Source organism: Perissodus microlepis, chromosome 22, assembly GCF_051167445.1.
Source record: "Perissodus microlepis isolate ML-2025 ecotype Zambia chromosome 22, ASM5116744v1, whole genome shotgun sequence".
Classification (NCBI taxonomy): Eukaryota; Metazoa; Chordata; class Actinopteri; order Cichliformes; family Cichlidae; genus Perissodus; species Perissodus microlepis.
The window spans coordinates 27,667,700-27,694,788 of NC_140481.1; the positions used below are offsets into that span (position 1 = coordinate 27,667,700).

General features: G+C 40.8%; 1 protein-coding gene across 1 annotated transcript in view; it reads right to left on the reverse strand.

The window, feature by feature from the left end:
• Positions 1 to 27,089, reverse strand: part of erf (Ets2 repressor factor) — a 45,041-nt gene that overhangs the window by 11,890 nt on the left and 6,062 nt on the right. The window contains exon 2 of the mRNA XM_084919270.1: positions 4,505 to 4,739. Coding sequence (XP_084775396.1) covers positions 4,505 to 4,739 — 235 coding nt within the window. The remainder of the gene's footprint in view (positions 1 to 4,504; positions 4,740 to 27,089) is intronic.

Below are 27,089 nucleotides of genomic sequence, written 5' to 3' on the forward strand. Positions count from 1 at the left end.
GGCTCCAGCTGCTCCTTGATGTGAAACACTGAGAGCAGGGAGAAAGTAACTGCTGAGATATCAAACTGACTGTTAATATACTGTTAATTCTCTGTGGCTTAGTTCCTTCGTGGGGATAAGAGCCCTGTAATGCCCACACTCACATTTGGTCTGTTTTTGTGTATTAGCAACAAGTTTAATAACTTTCAGTTCACAGAGGAGATCAAAGGGGCTCCCAGTTTATCACCCAGTGGTTTCAGACTGAACTTAAAGGACAATGCTGCTAAATATTTCCTGATGTGTTGTCACTTCAGATGGTTTTTCCCCTATGCTCAAAATAGGTCTTTGCAGGGGGTAACAGCACACATGGGCACCATTGGCCTGCACAGAGTTAAGGCAATGAGTCTGTGCTGCTTTACTTAGCAGTTGTTAGTGCGTTCTGTTATTTTGGGCCATTTGGTAAACAGAAATGTGTTTTATGAGTAAATGAAGCCAAACTTTAAAAAAAAGAATATACAGGTCCTAATTACAGTTTGGTGACTTGACTTTGGTACAAACACACTTGTACCAAAAACTGCTAGTACTGATTGTCTTTTAAACATGTTAAGCTTGAAATGCTCCTACAGTGGGGATTAAAATCCGAGCCTTTATGATATACAATGACTTCTTAGTGATGGATTTGTTGTGTATTTGGCTGCAAGTGGTTGAATCTCTCTTAATTTCCAAGCTCAGTGGTAGCCAACTAGTTAGTCCCAGCCTCTCTCATTATGTCTTCCCTAATGCCTGGCTCAATGGCTTCATCATTGAATCTTTAGAGAGGATCTTGTCTTCGAGTTGGGGTTACAAACTCTTCAGGACAGTGCAATAACAAGAACTATCAGAAGGTGGAAAGCTGCTATATGTGGTGCTACGCCGAGCTCACGGAGGCTGCAGAGTAGTGTAAGGACTACTGCTGCTGACTGCAGCCCAGGACAGTGCCTTTGGACTTCAACTACAGTACAAGAGACTCAGTGTAGCGCATGCACAGTCTGTGAGATTGCACCTCTGGCAGGTTTGTCTTTGTAGAGCTTCACATTACATGTGGACATTTCAGAAGCGTAACATTTTGTCTGCTCTAAGTCTTTTATTTTGAAAACTGACCGGACTCTCTGCCGTTCCTGGATGTGACTTCCTGTACTGATACGCTCTGCGCAGCTTTATGAAGCTTTTGTTTCGGACACTATTGAGCAACATGCAGACGATTGCTTCTTCTGAAATGCAAGCATTATCCGGCGTAGGTGCAATTAGCTGCGCTGGAGCTCGAAAGAATCGATGCTGTGCTTGTTGTTTGTCTCGCTTAATGCATTCGACAAAAAAGTAGTCAGCAAAAATAAAAAAAAAAGATTAGGGGATTGTGGCGGATGTGTGTGTTTGCGCTAGCCACCCTACCCATACAACCTCAAATGGAAGTTAAAATGAGTCAGAAACACCGACTTCTGTTGCACTGTTTATCTTTATTGTTGGGTATACTAACAGCCAACCAATGCTGCAAAATAAATACTTGATTCTAATTTTAAAATCATCATCGTCACTTTCTGATCAACAAACTGGTGTTGATATCTGAATTCAAGCTTGGAAAGCATCGCTTTAAATATGCAGGCATATGAAGTTATGTTGGAAAAAATAAAGTTTAAGCAACAAACAACACAGATGGGCTGGAGGAGGGCTGACATATAACAAGGTGTTAAGTGTTTGTGTGTGTTTGTAGGAGCGCGCGTGTGTGTATGTGTAATGACGAGGCAGCATAACTAGTCATCACCATAGCAAACTATATCCCACACCAACCTACAACACAGGAGGCGACACCAGTGACTGGATGTGTGTGTGTTCACAAGAACAGACTGGAAGCTAAATAAAAATTTGCAGCATCCCACATGTGCTCTGCAGAGGGTGAAGGTGTATGTTTCTAAATCGGCTGACACCCTGGAGTTTCAGCATGCCGCGCAGATGCACAAATCACGACTACACACCAGTTGTTTTTTTTTTCCTTTTCTTCCACCTCGCAAACTGTTGAAAATCAAACAAAATCTACATCAAAGTTACGAAAAAGGCAGAAAAAGAGCTCAAACTAAGTAAGAAATGTAGCTAAATGTCTTTAAGATGAATTATTACTGAACAATAAACAGAAATCTGAAAAGAATTATGAAGAAAAAAAGCTTTCCCCCCATAGTTTAGAGTCTGTCTGGTGTCTCTCACTGTAAAATAGAGCACAGTTCATGGTAAACTATGATGAAAGCTATTCTTCAGCTCCAATTTTTCAAATATCATTCGAGTTTGTTTTCAACACCTACAAGTTCAAATGAACAGAAAACAAAAAAAAGACTCAGTACAATTTTAAAATAAATCATAGTCCAATTCTGTTGTGTGTGAATGGACCGTTATCCTAACCCTGTGGTTTGATGTACTTTACTACCCTCAAAGAGGATCCATTTGAAAAATCAATCCAGCACACTTTACTGAGTTTGTCAGAGTCCAGCCGAGGTTCAAAACAACACGATTCAAGCTGCTGTAACTTAACATTTATTTATGAAACTGTCTACCCTCCTGCGTTGTGGATAGATTTTATAAATACATGACCTATGACCTAAATACAGTGGAACCCCGACTTACGAAATTAATTCGTTCCCGAGGGTCTTTCGCAAGTCGAAAATTTTCGTAAGTCGAAGCACCCATCGCACCTTTTGAGTGAACGATAGGTTATAGGCTAATTGCTAACTGCAACAACAGTTTGTCGTTCAAGTGGAACAACGAAGCGCAAGTACGAAAGCCAAGGGGGTTGTCACATGATTCTGAAGGCATTGTGGGCATTTTGCCGTAACATGGGCAGAAATATTGCCGTTAGGTGCTTTCGTAACTTGAATTTTTTGTTAAATGGGGCATTTGTAAGTCGGGGTTCCACTGTATATGGCTTAGCATTAGTATCAGCTAGCTGGGAAAAGCTGGCTGTTTTTCATTGGTGTTAATAGACCAACAAATACGAGCCATCCTAGCTCTCCAGTCCTGATGTGGAATGGATAAAACTCAGGTGTAACGAGGCTCGGCTTTGGTGATGAAGGCTTCTACAGCAGTACGGAAAAGTGAGTAGACCTAAGCTTAAAGTAAGCTTAGCTACAGGTTGGTTACTTGGGATGTTAGTGGTGACCAACTGAATAATTTAGAGGGAAAAAAAAAAGATTTAAAGTAAATAGAAACCATCATTAACCTAATGTGTTGCAGCTTACTCTGACACAGTCTAAAGCTCATTAAAGTAGTGCAGATCTGAACTGGACTGATAACATCTTAGAAACAACAGGTAACTGTGCTTATGATTTACTAAAATAATAAGCCAATTTAACCAACCTGGCGCCAACTAGCAAGCACAGCAAAGGTTAACTTTTTAATTTCACACTTTCAGACCTTTTTAGTAACACTTTTAATTAAATGAAGGACAAAACTAAACACTTTCCAAATGGGGAAAAAGGTCACTTCAGATAAAATAAAGTATGTTGTTCATCATTTCCAGGAACACTTTTAATCATCAGGAGTTACAATTATCCTCAAGCCATTTGCTGTTAAAATTGCATCTTTCATTTCCGTAAACTAATGAGCAGACTGGCTGGCGAACGTCTTCTTCATCATCAGGTTCGGGTGTCTCTGTTTGAGTGTTTGCCAGCCAAAGACTTCTGCACTTCTTTTAAAAAACAAACAAACAAACAAACCATTTTAAGTCTATTGCCAACTATCCCTGTATATATTTACACAGGCAGCCATCACCAAAAGGGTCAAACTACAAAGACAAAAGCTGTTTTAATACCAAGTGTTTAAATATACTTTTACCTTTTCTGCTTATAACCAACTATGTTAAGTATTCACTGACTATATGTGAACAAGGTTAACCATGATTGGGTGCAGCCTGTTGGTGAGCGGGACTGTTTCTGATCCAAGTGTGAGAGTGTGAAATAAGTGGCATTGTGTGGCAAAAATTCTCCATGTTCAATGAAAATAACACATTTCAAACTGAATTTAGAGCACAAAGACACAAATTTTAAGGGATTTTTTTTTAAACCAACTATGTATCACATTTATTTTAAAAGACTTCAGGGACCTGCGATCATCCGGAGTCAAGTATTGGGTGACCAAATAATGAGTGAAAATTAGAAGCATCGAGGACAAAAGTTCCTGTCTGAAGTTGAACCTTCATGTTAATGTAATTCATGTTGGTAGTATCAGCAAGTTTCATCCCTGAGAATGACTGCAGGGTGAAATGCATAATGTATTTACCTCTAAGAGAGTAAAGGAGTAAAAAAATAAATAAAGGGAACCATTAAAGCACAATCCGGACTCATCTCATGTGTGGAAAATATTGTTCATATATGCGAGTTGTAGTCTTGTTTGAATGGTTAAAGTCTTGCTGAACGTGTGTTTCAAAATATAAAGTGAACCGTGTTTGAGAAGCTGACGCCTGTTAGACCCGTGTTAAAACCATCCCTCCACTCTTTAGTCCCACCTGAGTGCTCTGCTGAGCTTGTCGTAGTTCATCTGTGGTTTACACTTCCTCGCCCCCCACAGGCGGGCCACCTCGTCTGGGTCCTTGATGACAAACTCTCCGTAGTCTCCCTGCCAGGCGATGACATCATGGTACTCCTCTTTCCGGAGCAGCTCCAGAATGAAGTGCCACAGCTGGATCTGCCTGGAGCCCGGGCTTGACTCTGGCTTGTAGGCCCACTCTGGGAAGGCAAACCCTGGGGGTGAAAGAGAGAGGTGTTCAGATGGATGATCGTGACAAGGAAAAGTCTTGTGTTTGAGTCATGTTATTGGTGATCTGCATGTGATTAACTATGATCCCTCTGAAGCCTTTAATTGTCGACTGGACTGGACTGCAGCCATTTTGTTGCCAGGGTCAACATCACAACAGCTGTAAACTGCTTTTGTTTAAAGCTAATACCCCTCAGGATTTTAAACTATGAGCATAACAGGTGACAAAGGAACTGTGCTAAGCTAGGAGAGGGGAATATTTGAGAAAGGATATAAGACACAAGATTGATGGGAGCAAAAAAAACTTGAAGAAATCCCCAAACATCTCCTTGCAAGGCTTTGGTGCCTCAGCGAAAGCTGGTGATGAGCACTTTCGGTTAAATCTGTTCCCACAGATTGCAGTCATATCAAATCTTCCCCTGCTATCAGCATCAAAGCTGGAAAATCAGCAGTGTTACAACAGATTAACAGGCCTTGAAATATGCACAGACAAAATATAAGCTGTGGTTTTTTATAACTGCTATCAGAGCACAATCTCACCAGAGCACACGCACTATTACCCGAAAGTTTAAAGTATAGGCTTTGTGTTGTAAAGCAGTGGGTGGCAGTAAAAGACTCAACACCACTTCTACAGAAGGCCAGGCTGAAAGGCTGCATAGCAAAGGAGCACGCGCACACACGCACACAAACACACACACACACACCTTATTAGGACCAGATGTGCCTTGGCAATCAGGCTGAGAAAGCTGAGGGTGGGAAACATATGGGCACAATATAACAATGTTAAATTTTGTGAGTGTGTGTGTGTGTGTGTTTATGTAACTGTAAAGAAACACACTATCCTAAATACCAAGGTTACAATCAGTTTCCCACACTCTACAAAGTCTGTCATATCTATACAGCAATGACGGCGAACTGTTAACAACGATATGCTCAAGGCTGCTGGACTGTAACGCTGTGTGACGTGGCCCGTTGAACCAAGTTTGATTAAACTGCAAGACACTTATGCTGAAAGGTAGGTGCCATTGCATAACCATGCTATGCAGAAAGCCATGCGATGTATAAGAGTATGCAACCAACAAATTGGCGCAGTAAACTGGGAAATACTTATTTCTTTTTATCCTTTATGGCCCTGTCAACATGTGAGAGGAAAGCGCTCTGGGGCAGCTCCATAAAAGCAGCCAATAACACAAAAAACAACCACACAAAATAGGCGAAATACCAGATGAAAACCAGATAAGATGACATTAAAACAGAAACGAGGGGCATAAGCTGTGAGAATCAATAAAAAGGTGCACACCTGGTAACTAAACTCCAGCATGTGGACCTGGGGTCCAGATGTTGATTCAAATCAATTAGGACTTTTTCATTGCGCTTCTCTTGTTGTCTGCACTGACTGTTTACTGGGATGGGGATCAGTTGTGAATAGGTTTTCTTTAAGACTGTTGTTACATTATTAGAGGTTTAGTTATTGTTGCAAACTGTAGTATCATAGGGATTTTTGTAAGTTGTGGATGACGCCTCGCCATTGAATGAGCTCACTGGCCCTTCGGCTGCATGGGCCAAAATGAAGCCATGTTGAGAATAAATCAAAGAAACTCACTGTCACAGCACTGTCTGAGGAAAATGGCTGTAAATCTGATGATGGCTCAGACCTGTGGCTCTTTAACAGTGCTTCATTCATAGCTGCAGGAAACTGCATTCATGAGTTACAACACAAGAGCTCACACTCCTAAAAGTCCAAACATTATGTCCTTCATGCTGTAGCTACATTATAACTGCAAACTCATCTGAAGCCCTACGCTGTAACCTGATGTGCACCTCACCTATCAGTGAGAAAATAACAATCATTGTCTTTATGTAATGAATGAGAACCATAGAATCAAAATAAAGACTAACGAATGTCAGCAAATTCCTGGAAGGCGATTGCGTAATGAACATGAGGGAATCTACAAAGAAGTGGATTGAAAAGAGTAGAGACCCATGAGGGAAAGAAGTCAGAGCATTTTATTAGTTTCTGTCAGCTGGCATTGCACATAAAACACCAGGACCACAAGGTAATTAATACATAATGCACCAGCACAAATGCCAGCAATGACATCGGCCACTTGCGTAGGTTACGTCGTAGGCCCTACAAAGTCTGCCTGCAGAAGTCTAAAACAGGCCCAAGGCTGTAGGTTTGGCCTTCTCTAGAGGAGAGAGATCAGAATGTTGCCTTTGTATGACTGTTTTACGAACAGAGCCAAACAGCATGCAGACATATTATGTTTTGGGTCTGGCACCCAAAATATTTAGCCTGGATCTGTGCGCACTTGCTCTTTTCTTTGAAATAAACAAAACAGCAGACGTCAGTTTATCAAAAAATGTACTTTTTTAATCGGAGCAGAAAAGGGCTTTTTACAGTGTTTCTGTCAAAAGGTCATTTTTGCTACAGAGGTGTTTGTATCTATTTGAGTCCTTCACTGTGAACCAGTTAAAAGTGCAACAAATGACGGAAACAAATCATGTGTGAAGGTGTTTTGTGAAGCTTGAGTGGATGACAAACTCTACAGTGGGTCACATCATCCCTAACCACACACACACAAACAGGTAGCACATCCTCAACACACCGTGTGATTTGCTTTCACATACAACTGCCCGTGCTGATACTGTTCGCAGTGCTGCGATACATTCAAATTCAGACCACAGCGGTGCTTGTGTTTACAATCCACTTTGAAATTAACATGTGTTTTCTCTAACAGATCACATTTTATTAGCAGGTGTAAATGGAGTCAAAGTGAGTCATGGAAAAACTAACCCAGTTGGAAACCAAAGTCCACTATCAGGTGTGCAAAGTGGAGCTGGGCCTCACCATGAATACATAAGTCAGGGAAATAGCGGTGTAAGTATCAGCTGCAGAAGCAGACTGTATCAGTAATGCATAACCGACCAAAACTGGCAACATCTAACCACAACAAAAGACAGTGCGTAAACTAAGACCTATGGAGACATCAGTCATACAGAGAGAAAGAAAGCCACAAAAAGGCACTTGGCTGATGTTTACAATACACAGCGCAGCCACATAACAAGAAGTCATATACACATACCACTCAACCATGGAAGCAGATCCTTTAGAGCATGAAAAACTATTCATAATATCATCACAGGACTTCAAATTCTGCAAACACCGGCATGCTGCCACACTGGTGCAAGCTCCTTGTGCATCAACATGTGGCTAAGTAACGGAGACACACCAGTTGAGTAATGTTCAAATTTAAGAACATTTTGTTGTTCAGCACACTCCAAATCTTGCAAGAAAACTTCACAGCACTGCTTCGTCTACTAAACCAAAAGTAATACATGCTATCACTCATCACGCCCCCCATCTCTCTCCCATCAAATTAATGATATTTCATAAATGTTCCTGCATCAAGGGGCTCAATCCATAAGCCTGAGTCATCACATCACAGTGATGGAGACATTTTATGAATTCAAACTGACTGACCTAACCAAGCGCATTAGTCATCTAAATTTGTATTGCAACATTTTGTTTTTTTTTATTCATGGACGGTCAGAGTAGCTCTGCATGATTCACAGTTCAAAATAATCTTTATCTCACAGTCGGGCCTCGCTGCAGCCTCTCAGTTCATTGACTGTCTGAGCCATACTAGCTATACCACCTTCGTTTTAGCAACCTTTCTTTTGATTGGCTGCCCCTCTTAACATAATGTTTCAGCAATAGGTAGGTGGTACAACAGTTATATAATTCAGCTATTTGCCTTCACTTATATCACACAGATTTTGGAATTACAAAAAGAAAAAAAGGGGGCTTGAGAAACTTTGGTCCTGTTGAATACGAGTAACCAACACTGTAAGTTGGTTTATACATGTGACAGAAACTAAAGGAGTGCAAGTTTTCTGACGTAACTTTCACTCTCCAAATCTGCAAATATGCTGGCTACAACTATAAGTATTTTCTTTTTTTAAAGTTGGCAGCTACAAAACTTAAGCAATCGTAAGGAAGAGTAAAAAATATCCTGAAAAACAGGCGCGCTCCCGGTGACTAATAAACAACATGCTGCTATCTGATCTCCAATGGTGCTCGGAGAGAGAGCCAAAAGACAGACGAGCTGGCTGTGATAGTCGCTAACAGCCATTTGAAGGCAGATTACTAATGGGGTACAAGCATATGATTCATACAGCGGACAATAAGGCTCTTGTCACTGGGGACAGGTTAGGCGTTGTGACACAATCGCCGATGAAAAACACACATGTGCACATGTAGTACATGCACAGATGCCCGGTGACACATACAACGCACAGCGGGGAGGAGGGGACTGAATCAAAGTGGGCGAGCTAATATCTCGCAAAGTACACAGATACACAACACAGGTTAGTGGCGAGAGGTAAGTGGGTTCATGCGTGGGTGCACAGAGCACACAGACAAAGAACACAGAAATAGCAACCATGCCCACTGCATGTGTTGCAGATGTCCCTGCTGACTCATAGCTCGTTCGTTTTGTCGTTCGCCTTTCACAGATTCCGCCTTTCTCCCCCTCAACGCCGCAGCCATCGCTTCCTTTCTTCATTTCTTTTCTCTTTCATACTGTCCCTCCCTCCCTCACTCACTCAGCCTCTAAGACACACAGTCTCCTAGCAACAAAAGCTTTTAGCTCTAAAAATAAATGGCCGAGTCACGACAAACAAGACAAAATATGATTCAATTACTGAAACTTGCCAAAAGAGTTTTGAGTTTGCAGCGCAGAGTCAGAGAGCTGCAGCGTGAGGGTGTGATCTGTCTAAAGCCACCTGGCCAGAAGAGCCCTGCTTCACTGTCATGCCGTGTTTACAAAACACACGTTGGCCTGTCCTGAAAGCACTGTAGAGGTACGCTTTTACCATCACAACGATAAATCTGCATTAAAAGTACTGTACACAGTTTACATCTCAGTTCAAAAGAGACACAAGACCTGTTCATTCACGCCTCCTAAACTGATTCAGAAGCAACACAGACGGACCCAGAAAGCCAGACAGCAAGCACCGCTGATGGTGCAGCATTTCAACAGATGCACCAATGAGGGTCCAGTTGGAGGTGCATCTGTTACAGCTGGTGGTTACCGCAGTGTGAGTAAAAACACACACTGAGGCTAAAAGCCAGAGAGGTGGAGATCAAAAAGACTAGAGAAGCAATAAAACTTTGACTCATACAAACTATGACCACCCCTAGGAATCTAGCGCACCCTAAACTTTATGACACGCTTCTAATTAATCTTGTTTAAGAATATTAGGGTTTCAAAATAATAATGAAGGAGACCCCCTCACGTAACTAGTAATAAAAGCACAATTACTTCCGATAGCGGTACAAAGAAAGTTTTTTGGCTCAAAAATTGCCATTTGAGGGCCGACTTCACATCCATAGCTGCTCAGCATTTTGTTATTTTTTCTCCTTTCAATTTAAGCCAATTAAAACTGTTTAAAATGACTTATTACAGTCCTGGTAAAGCCAAAACCAAAATGTCATTGTGCATGCAGGAAGAACCCTGTCAAACTGCAAGTATTAGAGAGCCGCCTACTGCAGACTCTTAGGCTGACTGTAGTTCTTCTAGTGGCCACTTGAAGCTGGCTCCAAAAGCAAGTAAATCTAATGCTGGGCCCAGTTTAACAGCATTTAAATGTATATTAACAAAAACGAACTAACAAAAACTAAACCTTTGTTTAGTTTCCCCCTTCATAAAAAACTGTGCAATGAATTAGTTTTTACAACTCATCCAATTGTTTCGTAGAATTTGGGGCGTGGCCACTGGGAATGACAAGTAATCAGTGTCTGCTCAGGTTGACTTCCGCTTACTGAGTGGTACAGTCCTTCCAAGAAGTTTGTGCTTTAGACTTTATGATGCGTCCGGCTGGCCACGCCTGATAGTATAACTTCAGAGACGTAATACCAAAATTAAAAAAACCTGAAGTCAACTGACCAGTCATGACCAAAGAGCAAAGCCTTGTACTTCAAGTAAAAGATCCTCCACTACTGATCTCTATTGTTAAGTGTGCATGTAAAAACATATGCAGAAAATGTGTCTTGTGTGTGCTTTTGCTGGCAGTTTTGCTGTTTTTATTCACACTAGAGCTGTGTACAAAGTGTTAGAGAAGTGTTATGGGACTGTAAACACGCCATCTTCCAGAGAAACTCTTAAAAAAAAAAAAACAATTGGAATCTTTTTTTAAACATAATGCCAACACGTGAAACTCGTAGAGCTTAGAGAAATACTCCTCAGCAGCAAGTAAAGTGTTAACATGTCTGAGCTATTATGCAGCTTGTTTTATGGCTGCTCTGGTTTAGTCCACGGCTGATGGCGCAGGAGGCCACAAGTCAGTGAAAACTTAAGTAGACAAAGGGAAAAAAACCCTTGTACTATCTGGCAAACTTTGCTCCAGACAGGAAGAATTTCTGATTGTCGGGCAGAGGGGGAAGCACACGATTTCAGGCCTCGCTGGAGTCTATATATAGCCAAGTACAGGGCATTAAAACTCATTTACTATTAGCCTGCAGTCCCAAGCCACCTGCGTGCTCCCATCCAAGAGAAACACACAATCTGTGCAGCAATAATCACAGGGTGAGCGGGTTTAACACGCAGGTCTGCTTTTCTTACGGACTCTGACGTCACTCCAGTTGGAACGGTACTCATAATGACCGATAACCATCACTGGGGTATTGTCCAAAAAGGCCTGCAGCCGCTGAGCCCAAACACAGGCTGCCTCTTTCTCTCCAACAAGTTTCTTTAACATGCTGTTAATTCTATCCATCTATCCCCCCGTTTATTTTTCCCTCCCTTCCTCCTATTCTTTGGCGGACCTATATTTAGCCACTGGAAAGGTCGGTGTGTGTCTGTCTGCAGGGTAATGATCCAGGGCCATGGAGAGAGACCCACAGAGGTAGCTGACCAGGCTCAAATCTCTGAGGAGGCTGGCTCACTGCTGAAATCTGGATTTTTATTTATTTATTTTTAAATCAGTGCAGGGATCAGGATAACACATAAAGGCAGGAAACAAATGGGTACAGAGCAGGAAACGGGGAATCTCTGCTGGGCGTTAACGGCACTGGCATCTGCAGAAAGTCATATTTTGGAGGAAGACGCAAATAAACACATGTGAAAAGAATTAAGATAAAGTTTAAACTTCACTTAACACTTAACTGCCACTCTATAGGATCTCCAAATTAAAGGATTTAAATGATGCACAGAATCTATATTAAAAAGGATAGTGAATTTAAATCACTTGAGTTTAAGGTGATTGACTATTAACGATACACACCAAGTTAACTATCCCTCTTCAACACAACAGACAGTCTACCTGTGCTCTAATGAGGAGTCCTGAGCCTTAAACTACTGTTTAAAAACTCTGCTCCTCACTGAGCTGATCTCATAATTACCCATAAAGGATGGAGTTCAGAATCGAGGAGCCAGCGGCTTAAAGGCAGGGAGGAGTCGTGGAAAACGGATGGGACGAGGAAGGAAGAAATCAGGTGGAAACGCAGACAAGAGAGTGAGGAAGAGGAAGAAAGGTGAAAGAAAAGAAAGAAATCCAGCAGAGATCAAAGGGAAAAGGAGGACGAGTATTCGCAGGTGCACAGTGTTAACCTTCACCCTACGCTCTCACATGATCCTCCATTACATAACGTTAATAAAGAGACAGACGACTGAACACACTGATAAGGAAGAAGGAGATTGTAAGAGAAGAGGTCAGTGTTGGGGAGATGCAGACAGGATGAGCATTTACCAAAGAAGTAGAAGAAAAAAAACCTTAATCTAATCTTATAATGGGGTACGGATATGAGCCTGAAATGTGTGCTTACATGTTCATTTCCCCACCAAGGAACAAAGAGACTAAAAAGAGTAGTATGACGCCAAAGGAAACCAAAAAGCTTTCCAGAGAGAGAGAATCAGAGAGAATAAAGGAAATGAGATATAAAAGGTTGGGTGAATACGTTTTCTATGGAGGAACTTAGAAAAAAAAAAAAAAAGCGAAGAGGAAGCAAAGCTGCTTACACAAACAAACAAAAAAAAAATCTAAACAATGAGCATAATACAAATCTGCTTTATGACATGTCATTCCTAAACTTAGGAATATCACAACTTGATTTAAAAGCGAAAACTTTGCAGCCTTCCCACAAAAAATAGCATTTATCTCATTTTGATCTCCTGTTGATAAACTAGTTGACATTTCCTCTGCGATTTCTGTTTCATTCTTCTAACCAATAGCCACGCTTCCCTTTTCCCATCAAAGAGAAGATGTAAAATAAATGCCAGATCAGACAAAGGTCAAATAAATGAAGCATGTAAATGAAATCCCAAGGCTTTATTTTTATTTAGTTCAGGTTTCTATTTAAAATGTAAATATTTAATCACAAATATTTGATGGTCATTTTGCATGTTTTTATTTAATGACCTCTCCTGGTTTGTGTTTTTTGTTTATTATTCCCAAACATCATAAATGGGTGCTGACCCATTCAAAAAGTTTGAAATCATGTTCTACAAGCTGAGCTGGAAGGAGATAATAGGCTAAGTTGTGTTTGTTGACTGATGTTGGCTGAACAAACTGCCTTCACCTGACAGTATACTATTAAAAGAAGACGAAAAGGCTGACTAGTCATGTGCATCTCAATAGAAAGTATGGAGTTTGAAGGTTTGTCATATTAGTAAAGCTAATAAAATCCTTTTGAATGTTTAGACCATCTTCACTAGAGCAGAGACAGCTAAAGCACATTAATTTGGGAATCAGCCAGACAGAAAACTGTCGCGTCTTGAAGGTCCAAACCATCTCGAAGTCAGCCAAAACTGTGATTAAGCTGGCCCTGGGTCGGTTTAAACGTGTGCAGTCAAGAGACAGTTATTACACTCTAATGTGAGGGGGAGCTCCTTTAAAGCTGCAGCCGATTTAAATATGTCACTATTGTCTTCCTGAGGTACCTCAGTTGCATCTTTGGCACCTTTCAATCTCATTAAGACAAATAATTAACTACTAGGATTGCCAGTGGGAAATAAAAAAAAAAAAAGGCTGAACAGATTAAAAGCAGCAAAGTAGGCAATCTTCACAGGAAATGATTATTACTGCAGTGATAATGAGAAACAAAATCCTGAACAGGCACATCAGTGATGATCTCAGAGCTCAAACTTCTATCTCCTAATCTCCAGCCCCTGAGCCAAGGTTGCAGACTTATCACTCTTAGGCCTATTTTCCCAGAGAGGAAAAACACATAAATGCATGCACGCATGCTCCCAAACTCGTCTGAGCATGCTTTCCTTCCAGAAAATGACAACACTGTAAAACATTTGGCTTTGATGAGCACCTGGCTACCTGACTGCTTCACTGAAGATCTCTTCCTGCAGTTATTGTGGAATTTGGAAGGAAATCTTGAATATCTGCGAATAGCAGTGAGTTACAAATGGAGAATGAAACATTGTGCTGTCAGAAGGAAAGTCAGCTGATCTTACGCCCAACAAACTGGCAAGCATCACATTCAGGAAGTCGCTTTGCTGATTAATAACATCAAACTGAGCGGTCAGCTGGCAAAATGTACAAATAACCTGCCCTTTAGCATGAATGCTTTGCTGGTAAACCACAGAAAAGAAGAAGTAACGTGCCTCATCGAGTGTCATCAAGCCAGATCACAAGGGTCTGCTTTCATTTCAGGGAGAGGGGAAAGAGGGATCGATCAAAAGAAGTGGAAATTGAACATGCAACAAAAGTGAATCCCTATTAAGTAATCAAAACAGATTAAATTAATCTCATTGAAATGTCCTCTACAAGTAAATGTAAGTATTTACATTTGGACAAATCCATGTAAATTAGGTGAGTTATTTAAATAAATAAATAAATAAATGAATAAATAAAATGCCCATTTTGCTAATTTTAGATAATTATATTATTTTACTAAAGCTAAAATTCACAATTAAACCAGTCTTATTTCCCAGCTGTTCCACATATACTTACAACACTGATCTTACTTAACAGAAGTCTGAATTTTCCTGTTATTTTAGGTCATCTGATTAACAAAAATGTGACTGATGATAGGCTGATGCTTAAAACAATTAAAAAAATAATAATAGCTTTATTACAATTACGGTAGTTTTTCTTTGGGGGAAGGCCAACATTTATTGAATGCAGGAAAAACCCTTGACCTTTTACTTCATTTGAAATCCAGTGTGATGGTGGTGTACTGAAAGTACAAAGTTACATTACTTTTGAAATGCTTATGAGCCTGACTGCTTAACCACTTATAAAACGTATATGTGAAGCGATCGATGGAGGCCACAGTGGAGCTGGAGTCACTTGCAGACTGGTGGTGCTGTTACTGAAGGGAATTTAGTGCAGTGGAGGGAGAGAGAAGATAAATATCTGTTTAAAATTTGGCTTCTGTGTTGTGGTTTGGTCACCAGACTACTTTCATTTTCCTCCAACACACAAACGCGCACAGAGCGCGGCAAGGCTAACAGCACAAATCTGGTGACTTTAGCTATTGGACTCGACCATGTGTGTACATTAGTGTGCATGCATCCATGCACACAACCGCACACATACACGTGTCACCGCAGCCCAGAATAGGTCTGCAGCTCCAAATTCAGGGAGCCGGATGAGTGACTCATTCTCGTAGTCCCTGCCAGTCAAACTCCATCTCCTCCCTCCACAGCCCCAACCACCCCCTTTCCCTTTCAGCATCTTTCCATACAGACAAGGAGGCTCCACTGCTGATTACAACAATGCTAAAGGTTTATTTTATGGATGCGACAAAAAGAAAATAAAGCAATGAAGAATCAACAAACTGCTCCTCTCTGATTTTCCATCTGAAATAAACATATTAATATCCCTAAAGCCATAAAACTTTGCGGCGTAGATAATGATGCCAAGAGCTAATCAGATACGAGTGTGCATGTCTGGAAAATTATTAACACCTGTAGTTCAAAGCTATACATGTGTCGGCTTCTATAGCGACTCCTTGGGATACATTTTTACTACACTCTTACCGATAAGATGTCAGAGATTTAACATGATCTAAGCCACACTTGGTTAAGCTCCTTATGTGGATAAGGAAAAACTTCCCTGCCCAAATGAAAAGCTTGTCCTGGACTTGCTATACAACAGGTGTCATGCACACCGAGAGAGAGCCGGGAGCAGAAGAAACGGTACTGGACAAATAAATTAAAAACTGAGATTTAAACCAAACTGCACATCAAACCAACCTTCTATCACTCATTAAGTGACTTAGCGAGTCTACTACACGGTCATTCGCATGCTTCTCAGTTATTTGTGACCGCATGGACTTGTTCGTGGAGAATTTACATTACATCACCAACTAAGCATATGCTCCATGCAGCAGACTTCAAAGCAGTATAACACAAATGACTGCTTGGCTGTTCAGCTGCCCATGTCTGCAACAGTTTTACACCTCAAGTCCGGATATCTACAGGCATCTCCCACATAAAGGGTACTTACGTGGGCTACCCAGGTATATTAATCACTGTTCAAGACTGTGGAGTTGGCATGTTGGTTAGAATCCAATTCAATGGGAAACACTATCTGATATCAACCCAGCATGGACACCAATTCAATGTCACTTCTTTTTTGTCCGCAAGTGTAAAATTTGCCTAGAGAGCTACCGCCAGATCTCTGTAACATTTATCCAAGCACAAAGAGATATCTGTGCTCAAATATCATTAAAATTGTGATAAATTAAAACAACAACAGGACTCAGAAGTGCGTGCCACAGCACCTCCATGTAGTTACAGAAATTGAGAGGTAGATGATCGTCCTGCTTGTTGGACTGTCTGATTGCAGCAGCTTTATCTCAGCACCATGATACAATTGTTGCTGTGAACTGGTGCTATATAAATCAAATTCAGCTGGATTTGTGTTATGATCCACTACAGTCAGTGAAGATTAAAAAGTTTTAAATGCAAATAAGACTTTGAGCTACTCTGATAATATTATCACAGGCACTGACAGTCTGGAGAAAATCTACCCAATTCACCTCAAACTGCTCCTAAACTTCAGCCACACAAATACAGAAGTTTGCTGAACAGAAAAAGTTCTTCTCCATTTTCTTCTTAACCCGAATATGAACATTTGACATCGATGCCAGACCCAGACTTCAGCGTTGGCTCACATCCTTTATCTACCACTTGTGGCTCATAGTACAGTCAGAGTGACAGTAATTCACTCTGGACGAGTGTGTCCGTGAATTTCTTGAAAAACTCAAAAAACAGCCAGCATGGGACTTTCTACATGTGTGACGTCTGGGAGGGTTAGTCAGCCTTTCCTCATTGGCAGAGTCACCACAGTCTTAATTCCTCTTTTGCATTAAAGTTGGATCTTCCAGTCTCTAGACAGAGTGGCTCGCTCCCTGTGTAAAAACATTAAAAGACAGAGGCACGACGGCGTCACCGCAGGGAGATGGCAGCCCAAATGAGCACGCCATGCTCACAAGCTTTAGTGAGAAAATTAGAAGAGTGTGTCTGTGTGCGCGTATGTTAATGCAAGCCAGATATCACCCATTTTCATGGCATGTGGGGGGTCCAGGCCCCCTAATAAAGTGTGCATGCTGTGAGTGGGCGGGATGACTGAGTGTCTGTCTGAGGGACTAACTGACTTTTACGTCTGAATAAAACAGAAACCGTCTCATTCATCACTGCCTGTGGCCCCGGGGGTTTCGAGCAACCTTCAGGGACACTGAATGGGTCACATGAGTTACCAGAAGAACAAGGACAGCACTTTCAACCTAATAAATTTAACATGTAAAAATGATACTGTTATTTGATAGTTAATGAGTCAGCATTCTTTCTCATTTAGATCATTCTTTTCATTATGGCTCATTGGTTATATTGTCTGAGGAAACATACACAAACCTTTTAGACTGCCAAGATCTTTAAATAACTGCGCTTTAGGTTACCGAGTTTGTGTGCTGCTGGTGATAAAGCTCAGAAAGAACAAACTTTATAAAAGTTTATGACCTTAACGATGGCACTGGCCCGATCAAATGGAGCCTTTCTTATCACCAATAAAATTTAACGTCTACCTTTGAAACAGAGAACAGGACAAGTCCAACCCTGTGTTCACCTTTAAAGTTTTGGCAGCTAAAAATGCACAAACCTGTTAACTGAACAGAGGCCAAGACGATGTCTGAAATCACTCATGCTTTTATATACTTAACATTAATAACCACAATGGCTCTGAAGATAATCTACTGATAGGAAAAAGTAAAATAAAATCTGTTATCAGGGTGTCTACAGATAAGTTCAATTTAAGACTTCTTAAATACCTCTTGCAAGAAATTTCATTTTTACTGGCTTACAATGGGCCTTTGAGGGTGATCACACATATAAGCTCTACTGGGCTGGTCTGTGTCATCTTACATAACAGAAGTTTGTTCATTTTCCTGTTATTTATGGCCATTTGATAAATGATAGTGTACATTATGTTCAAGTAAATTAAGCCACCTTTGGTGGATTTTTGTGGAGTCCTGGTGATTTTCCTCTGATGGGAGGCCAAAACCTCTGTGGTGGAAGCCAACAATCATGCAGGTAAAACCCTAAATTTAAAACCAAACTTGAAATGAAAATATAAATCAAAAGGGACAAAAGAAAATAAACCAAACAAAAACAAAAATTTTCCAAGTAAACAAATGTTTCAGATCAAAATGAACCGTGTGGTAAAAAAGTCAAAATATTTGGTTAAGTTTAGGAAAATTATTCCAAAAAATATGAATTTTGTCCCAAATCATATCACTTTGTCCTAAATCTGAAACACTTCCCCCACACAGGGCACTCTGCTACATTATCATTGCCAGATAATGGGTTAGACTGCCAAGAGTAACAGTCATTCTCAAGCCAATAATCACTGAACTTGCCTATTTCCATAAGGCCTTCTTCTTGTGGGTTTCCACCAGTCTATTGGTAGCTCAGTAGTGTACAGAATAAACAGAACCCAATCTAAACCAAAACCTTGGTAGCAGAGGATATTTAAGATTTTTTGATGTGTAGTGGCTGGGATGAGAATTAGGACCAATTCCAGGGCCATTTTTCCCCATCTGGAAAATGGTAGCATTGCCCTTTTCAGGTTGGAAAGAAATTGCTGCCCAAAGTGAACGTCTTCAGGGTCTTGTTGATTTTGGGGGGGGGGGGGGGGGTTGTTGGTGCGCAGAATGGACAGACATGAATAAAATTTAAATATCCATTAATGTGCATAAATGCAGATGTTGCACAGATGGCTGGAGATTGGGAGATAAGGGCAGATAACTGGTGTTCCCATGACCTCTTCCTCTAAAGGCTGTTTAATCAGCTCACTGATACCACGATACACGCCCCTTCTCCCTAAAAATTAAAAAGGCTGAACAGGCTTATTCAAACTTTAATGCTTGGCTTTGTGTGATCTACATATAAGAAGGGGATGAAAACAGCAACACTGTGTGCTGGAAATTCTCAGAGACATGACTAAACCTTTTAAAATGTATCCAACCTCAACGTGAGGCTCTTTTCACACCTCTGTTTAGTCTGTTTAAATCAAACTCATTTCCCCCCTGGTCCATTTCGCTTGTGCAGATGTGAACATGGTAATCACACAGATGCAGACTAAAACAACTGCACCGAGCCCGTTTAAGGAGTTGGTCTCGGTCCAGTTCCAAGCAAAGTCCAGAGCGATCCAGCCTCAGTCTGACACTCAGCATGTTCTTCCTTTATTTAGTTTTGTTGCTCCTGTCCCACACAAATCTGACCAATAAGGAGGCTGAATGTGTCACTTGGTTTGTAGTGACGTATTTTGGTTTACTTGGGAGTTTGCTTGGAATTGGTTCTGTGTAAAAAGAAGCAAAATCACAGAAAAAGCTACAAGTTCACAAACTCAGTGACTGCTTTGGACCAGAATAAATGAACTTAATTAACAAACTAGGTGTGAAAACAACCAAAGACAAGTTAATGCTTGAAAGCCTTTTAACAGTAATAAGGTTTTAGAGGCATAGAGAAACTATTGGGAGTTTAGCCAGAGGAAAAGGAAAAAACATTTGTGCACATGCACGTTCTGATCCTGCTGTTGTGCACAGTCAGCCCCAAAGACTCATTGTTAGCAAGGAAAACCGTGATTAAATGCAGCTTTAAAGGGTGATTAAAAGAAGGCGCCCTCTGTTGTGCTTGATCCCAGCAGATTCCGGATAAAAATACAAACAAGCTTCAAGCATGAATGCTAGTGTTACATCAGGCTGCTCAGCCAAACTTTCTGTTACATGTATAATGCAGCCAGTAAACTCGCCCCTCCTTCTTCAGATCATTCATCCTACATCTTCTCCTCTTCATCGACCTCTCCGTGGTTTGATCTGGCCAGGGGTGAGATGTGTGCTGAAGCCTTTTAGCCTGAAATTGTGCGCATTTGAGGCAGGGATGGAGAAAACTGTAGGTATGTTTGTTATAGAGGTTCAGTGAACTTTTGTTATCGTCTTAATGTAGGTGAGGGGGAGAGACAGAGCGTGCGTGTATATCTCCACTGTGTGGGCGTGTGTGATGTGCAGTACGAACAAAGTTTTCAGGCTATTAGCCTTTAGGCAACACAAACATCATATGTTTTAGCTCACACAGTGTCACATCAAACATCAATGCTCCACATACAAACTCCCAGGACAAGTAGCGACAGCCAGGCGAGAGAGAGAAAGCCACAGGATTCCCAACAGACCGATAACTAAAGCAAACACATCGGAAAAGTAAGACTGTGCTCTGCTCGCTCTCCCATTTGTTTTTGGGCTCACTTTTTTCTCCACTCACCAAAAGATTTCTAGAGTCTGAAGGAGTCAGACACAACCTTAACTTTATGCTGCCAAAATGTTACACCACTCTCCTTTCCGTTGTTTCATCACACAGCGACACTGCAACGACTGCAATAAACTGGTAAAATCAAAAGCCACTGTCTTTAAACCATAACTTACCATGCTGCTTTTATACTATTTTATACTATTGGTTTTATACTAGACTGTCACCACAAAAGACAAATACTATAAATAGAAATTGCACATAAAAGGGTAAACAACATCTTAGAACTAAAGCAACTAAAAGCCACTGAAATCTAAAATAACTGCTTGTTTCTGAATAAATCCAAGGTTCGTGACAGCAGATAATTGTTGCATAAACCTGTGTTTACTTTAAATGTGGATAAGCCCGGACTAACTGTTGGGCACCTCATTGCACATTTAATGATAATAATTAAAAAGAAAAACCTGCAAAATGCACAGTAGGGGATAAGGATAAGGATGGCTGCCTGTCTTTGCATGTATTTATCACAAACACACTGAATGTGATGAGAAGTATTCGTATACCTACTAAGCCAACATACAGCTAACGCGCTGCTGCCTTTGTCGTGAGTAAAGACGATCCTTTTCATTACGTGCTGCTAAGAAATCATTAAAGACCAGCTGGAGGAAACAGTTCCATTCATGCATAAGAAATATGTCCTTCAGACACAGCCAAGAGCCAGCTCAGATGCTTCTTAGCTTGGGATTTAATTAATCTGAACACAGTGACTCTTTTACAAGTAATGATTTCTGTGTTTACTATAAAGACTACGGCCACACTGTCTTTTTGCCATGCACATGCACTCTTGTAGAAGGTGCATGTGCATCTCAAATCAACTATTTTGTGATGCTGACTGTTACTTTTGTGTATTTTTCTTTACACTTGTTGTAAAAACTGAATTTTTTTTGTTGAAGCTGGAAAAGACAACATGTTTTTAAGATCATCAGTCAAAGCATCCCTAATAATCCTTCAGCATGATCAGGGTACTTCTTGGCTTAAAATGGGGCTTCGGGGGTGTCTACACACAAAAGTTTGCTGGTCTGAACACAGTTATGACAAAGAGTCTCAGCTCTTAACACAAGACTGTGCAATGTGCTGCTAATACTATAAAATGCACTTTAAAACAGAGAAACAGAGCTGCATGTAGAAGGCTGTCTTGCTTGCAAATTCTAACATTTTTGCTCAGTTTTCTAAATTTCTTCAAATGTCTGCAAAAAACCTGTGAATGCAAACATACTAGTGATGCATTCAGGGGTGGTCAGAAACTTAAAGAGACCACATTTGCTGAGCAGTGTGAGTAAGAAGTGTCCCTTTCTTGAGGTCTTGAATAGTTGATTTGTGGGTGTGCCAAACCTCTGAGGTTAGAGCCATGCACAGCTGTTTGATCAATGTCTGGCTCCTCTGTAATGACCTCAGCAAAGCACCACACAAGAACTCTGGAGTTTTGGAGGTGTTTTTAATAAACATATCCAACAAGCCCGGTTTGTAGGATTAGCACTGGGAAAAGTACCAGGGTTTATATTTGTGAGAATATGAATAAGATTAGTACTGAAGCTGTATAGGTCACACTGTAAATCAGGCAGTGTGGGATAAGGGGAAAAAAAAAAAATCAGGTGCTATACCAGCAGGGGCAGGGGGCAGGAAAAGTCTGGCCTGCATCAACCCAAAGTCCAAACACCACAAAACCAGATGGAGCTCTTTCCTCACTGCAACCTGTTGCAGAGTTTTTCCCTCGGTGGCTCTTAAGGTGGTCTGAAAAAGTGTCTCATTTACTTTACATCATTTGACAACTGCTTTATAAATTAGCACCGATTCTTTTCTCTTTTTTTTCCTTACTCTAGACTTTCCGCTGGCACCACAGCTCCTTTCCAGTGAATGCCACTGCTGGATTTAATACATGTCAATGCTCCCACTTTATTGTAAAATAATAGATGTTGCCACCCACTGTAGGTCACTCTAATTGCTTGAACATAACCTGCCAAGCTACCTCTAACCATGCTTCTTTGTTAAAACAGACTCCCTAAAAAACAGATGGCATCTGGTGGACATTTTTGCTCCAACACCAACTTGGTTGTAACTATTTTACTGGCACCGGTAATGCTGGCAGTATTATACAGAGCCATACAGGACCACACCTAGTCTGTCCCCTTATCCTTTGTGCAGTGTGCAGAAAGCAGACCTACCTCTATCCCTCTGGCCATAAATGACACCAAACCAGCCAGGGAAGCCTCCCATTCCTCCCCCCCCCCCAACCACCTCTCATTCTCCACGAACCACAGATGATAGCCATAACACACGGCATGACTCTCCACACCTCTTTAAGTCGAAATGACTCCAGCCAAAACAGCCACTGACAAAACACATCCCTACCTCCTCACCTTCTGTCTTTCTCAGTCTCCAAAAAAGCTTCAAGGGAAAATGATTTGTCTGCACTTATATAGATAAATAGTCATATCACTGCTATAAATATATAAAAGATATCAGCTTTTCATTTGGTAACTAGTTGCAAATACTGATTAGCCTCCAAAATGACCTATTTTAGCAACGGCACAGCTGATTCACATTGGTTTAAAATAGTTGGTGTAGAAACATTAAAAAAAATTACTGAACTGTGGAAATTTTAACTCTAAATATGAGAAGCCTAATTATGGAATAATGACCCACATACCGAAACAAAATCAAAGTATATAAAATGCCAAAAGAATATATGCATGTTTTCAAGTTTATGCAAAAGAGATTCATGGGCGTGTGTGAGAACATGAGTGAAGCCGGAAAGCTTGTATCCTGTCAGGTGCTCCAGCAATAGCTGTCCTGCTACAGAACTCTTTCTTATCTGCTCGGTGAAGTGAATCGTTGGTTCCACTTGACCTGCTTCATCTTTTCATCTGCCCCACTGGGGGTCAGCTGTCAAGGAGGCAACACAAACTCACTCGATCATAAATGCTTACGGTTACTGAGGCTGACTGAGAGATGAGCGCATTCTTTTGAGCAACATGTGATACTATCTGTACAAATGTGCACTGATAAATCAGGAGAAGCATGCACCTCGTCTAAGTCAGGTTAGTGATGAAAGCTCCATAACTCACTGAATGAGACTGTTTTTTGTGGAAGCAGGGGACACATGAAAGCAAAAGGTGTAGCCATGCTTTTTTTTTTTTCCTCAGTCAGTTCCTCACTTTGTGGATGGTCTCAACTCCACTATATTGAACAGCAGGCATCTGCTCTGAAGCCTTGATGAGCTTTGTGTAGTAACAGATGAGCCAGGTTCTGGTTAGATAGACTTTCTAGGCTGCAGAGGATCTCCAGAGAAGACCTAGCACTGCTGCCACATGATGGTCTGTTAGGTGGAGTTAGAGTCCCTCTGACCGACGGCAGGGCTAGAATATCTTGAGAATATTTAAACGATATTAAAGATTTCCACAACAGTGACATCATCTCTTTCCCAGTGAAGGGAAAAAAAAAGGTCAAAAAACATCAGTTCATCCAGTGGCTACTGGAGGTCGACTCCCAACGTGAATCAATCCCCACAGATCCACATTTTGAAATGTTGAACTTTTCACTATTCAAGCATGTTTACAACCTTCTACAAAAGATAGTTTTGGTCTGGATGGATAGTTGATAGCTCATAACTCAACCCTTTCTTCAACATATTATTCTTTCTGACTTAAAAATATATATCTGGAGCCAAAATTCGAACACTGAGGATTTATAATGTAGAGTTCAAAACCCGCGGGTGATGTGACAACACTCCTCTTTTATACTGTTAATGAAATTAGAAAAAAAACCCAAGGTGGATAACAACTAAACTGGAAACCTTAGATGGGGACTGGCGACTTGGTGGGTGTTAAGTTAATATACCAATTAAAGCTAGTCTGTGGCAATCACTGACTGAAATTCTGATATTAATATTAATTGGACAACACTTCAGTGTTTTTCTAAGGTTACAATTTCACATGAAGCTTAAAACTGTCAGGAAAAATAATTGGTGGAGGGCTCCATTTTACAATTCCCTGCAAACACTGAACATGCTGTGGCATCACCTCAAGATATTTTTAATATAACAACAGCATCTGACAAGGAAAAAACAAGTCAGCCAAATAAAATTTCAACATATATGTCAGATATTAGCATCAGCCTCTCCATCACAGAACAGAAGGGTCTTTCAAATCACACCAGTTTAAAAAGGTAAAAAAACAAAAAAACCAAAAAAAAAAACCCACGCATGGAGGAAGAAATGTATCACTGAAGAGAAGAGAACAATTTCTTCTCCGTCAGTAGCCTCAATAAAACATAATACAGAACAGCCCCGGAGGTGCAACAATCATTTATTCATCTCCACAGGAAATGTGTTTGCTTGATTGTTATAGCTTTCCTGCCAGCATGTACAGCCCACAGCTGCACTTTACAAGTTCGAGCACCGAACTACAGGTGCTGTTAGAAATCGCATGGGAACTGTGGGAGATCATTACCTGCAGGAGGAGGAATCAAAGGAGGTCCACATGAAGTTTAAAAAAAGAATGAAAAGTATCAGTGTTTATAAAAAAAAGTCACCTTTATAGCGCAACATTATAAATTGTTGATTCCTAAATGGCTTCACAGTACAAGAGAATAGATAAGGCTTTTAGACGATGGATTAAGCTGTTACACAACAACCATCACCGAGCCCTTAGGCAAAGCAATTAAAAACCTCCTAAAACTTTAGGCCTGGTTGCTGAGATACAAAAAAAAAATCTATAAGAATATGCAGACCAATATATTGATTGATGTTGTTTTGTCTGTTTTCTCTCATGTATACATCCGTAATCATAAAAATGATCGATACAGCCACAATTTATTCACCACTCAGGGCTGGAATTTCGTTTTGGGATTGCAGCTACTGCACAAAATTTAATCGAACCCTGCATTTACGATGAAGTAAATTCACACAATTACAGAGATCTCATAACATTCAGACCAAAGTTTGCACCAGCAGTGCTGCAGGGGTGGACTGACATCTGACCTGGATGACACCTGGCATGCTTTTTCTGTGAGGCTTTCTGCTGTATCAGAAATTCTCGCTCTCATACAGAGACAAGCTTCAAAGATGTGCACTTGGAGGGATACTAGCTAAAAATGTAACTCTACTTTAACTATCAAGGAAAAAGAGCGGGTCCACAGATAACTGACAGGTAACGTTACCATCATTAAGGCAAGATAAGTCCAAAGACAAGTTTAAGGCTCGAATGCATTTGCAGTTTAAACTTAAAATGCTTAAATGAGCTGCTTGATTTGTAAAATATAGGACAGGAAAACAAACAGTGCAACCATGGAGACAAGAGGAAAAAAATCCACTAAAGCAAAGACAGAAAGAGCAGAAAGTACAGCAATGGCATAGTTAAACACAACCTGAGGTAATAGGACAATAAAAATTTATTTCAGGCATGGATGTCTGTCAACGCTCATCTCTCAGACTGTCAGGTTTTCCTGTGTTTGAGCGTTCTGTGTTTGTTTGGCCAGCATGTCCCAGCTCGAGCAACCTGTTGTCTATTATCTACGCTTTGTATGGGTCACTAAAGCCACTGTACATACACACCTCCAGGAAAAGAGGCCCACCGTAACATCGAGAGATGATCACAGCAAAGCTGACCTGAGCTGCCTCTTGACAGCACACCAGAGAAATGTTGACGTCACTCTGCTGTGGTTTTTCCAGGGTCTGCTTGCCCAGGCTTGGCTCAGCAGTAATCAGGAATGTGATCAGGTCGACTCAAAGGGCGACCCGATCACTCACAGTAACCACATAATGGGAGGAAAATGAGAGAAAGGTACATCCTGTCACACCAGTATTTATGTTTTGGGGGGGGTTTTTTGTAATGCCATTTCTCTCCAAAACATATTCTGCTTTTATTTAGTATCCACAGGAGAGACTGGCATCCAGTTTATTGCCCGATATCAGTCACACAAGAGCAAGTCTTTGCAAGTCAGGCAGAAATCACTTGCAATTATTTAACAGTGAAATTTATTGAACTCTAATATTAAAATGATTGTAAAGCCCATGTCACTGTGGGTTTATTCTGAGAGGGGCAAAAAAACAAAAAGGCCCCAGTTTGCTGTGGCCTTGTGGGATCCTTGGGAAACTTGCACAGGAAACATAGGGGAGATGGACAGAGAGCTGAAGCAAAGAGCCAGCTGACACTTCCTTCACACGCTGCCATAAGTGAGAGACGCTTGGTGATCCAAGGACTAATGCAACTGTAGGCAACTGTTAAAAATCCTTCCACAGGTTCACCCACGTAAAACCATGTGCCTTACTTCTTTCAGCTGAAGCACACTGCAGTGGACGAGCAGTAAGTGACAGAAATCAGAAATCTCATTCACTGAGATTTTTTTTCCTTTCTTAAAAACGGGGACAAAGACGTCTGAAAGTTGGCTGTAATTTAGTTAATTAAAGCACCAATGGTGCCTCTACCACAACATTAAATCATTCAAATGCTAAGAACACATCATAGATGGTCTGATTTCTTACAGTTAAGCAGTAACATGAGTCTTTGACAGGTCAAC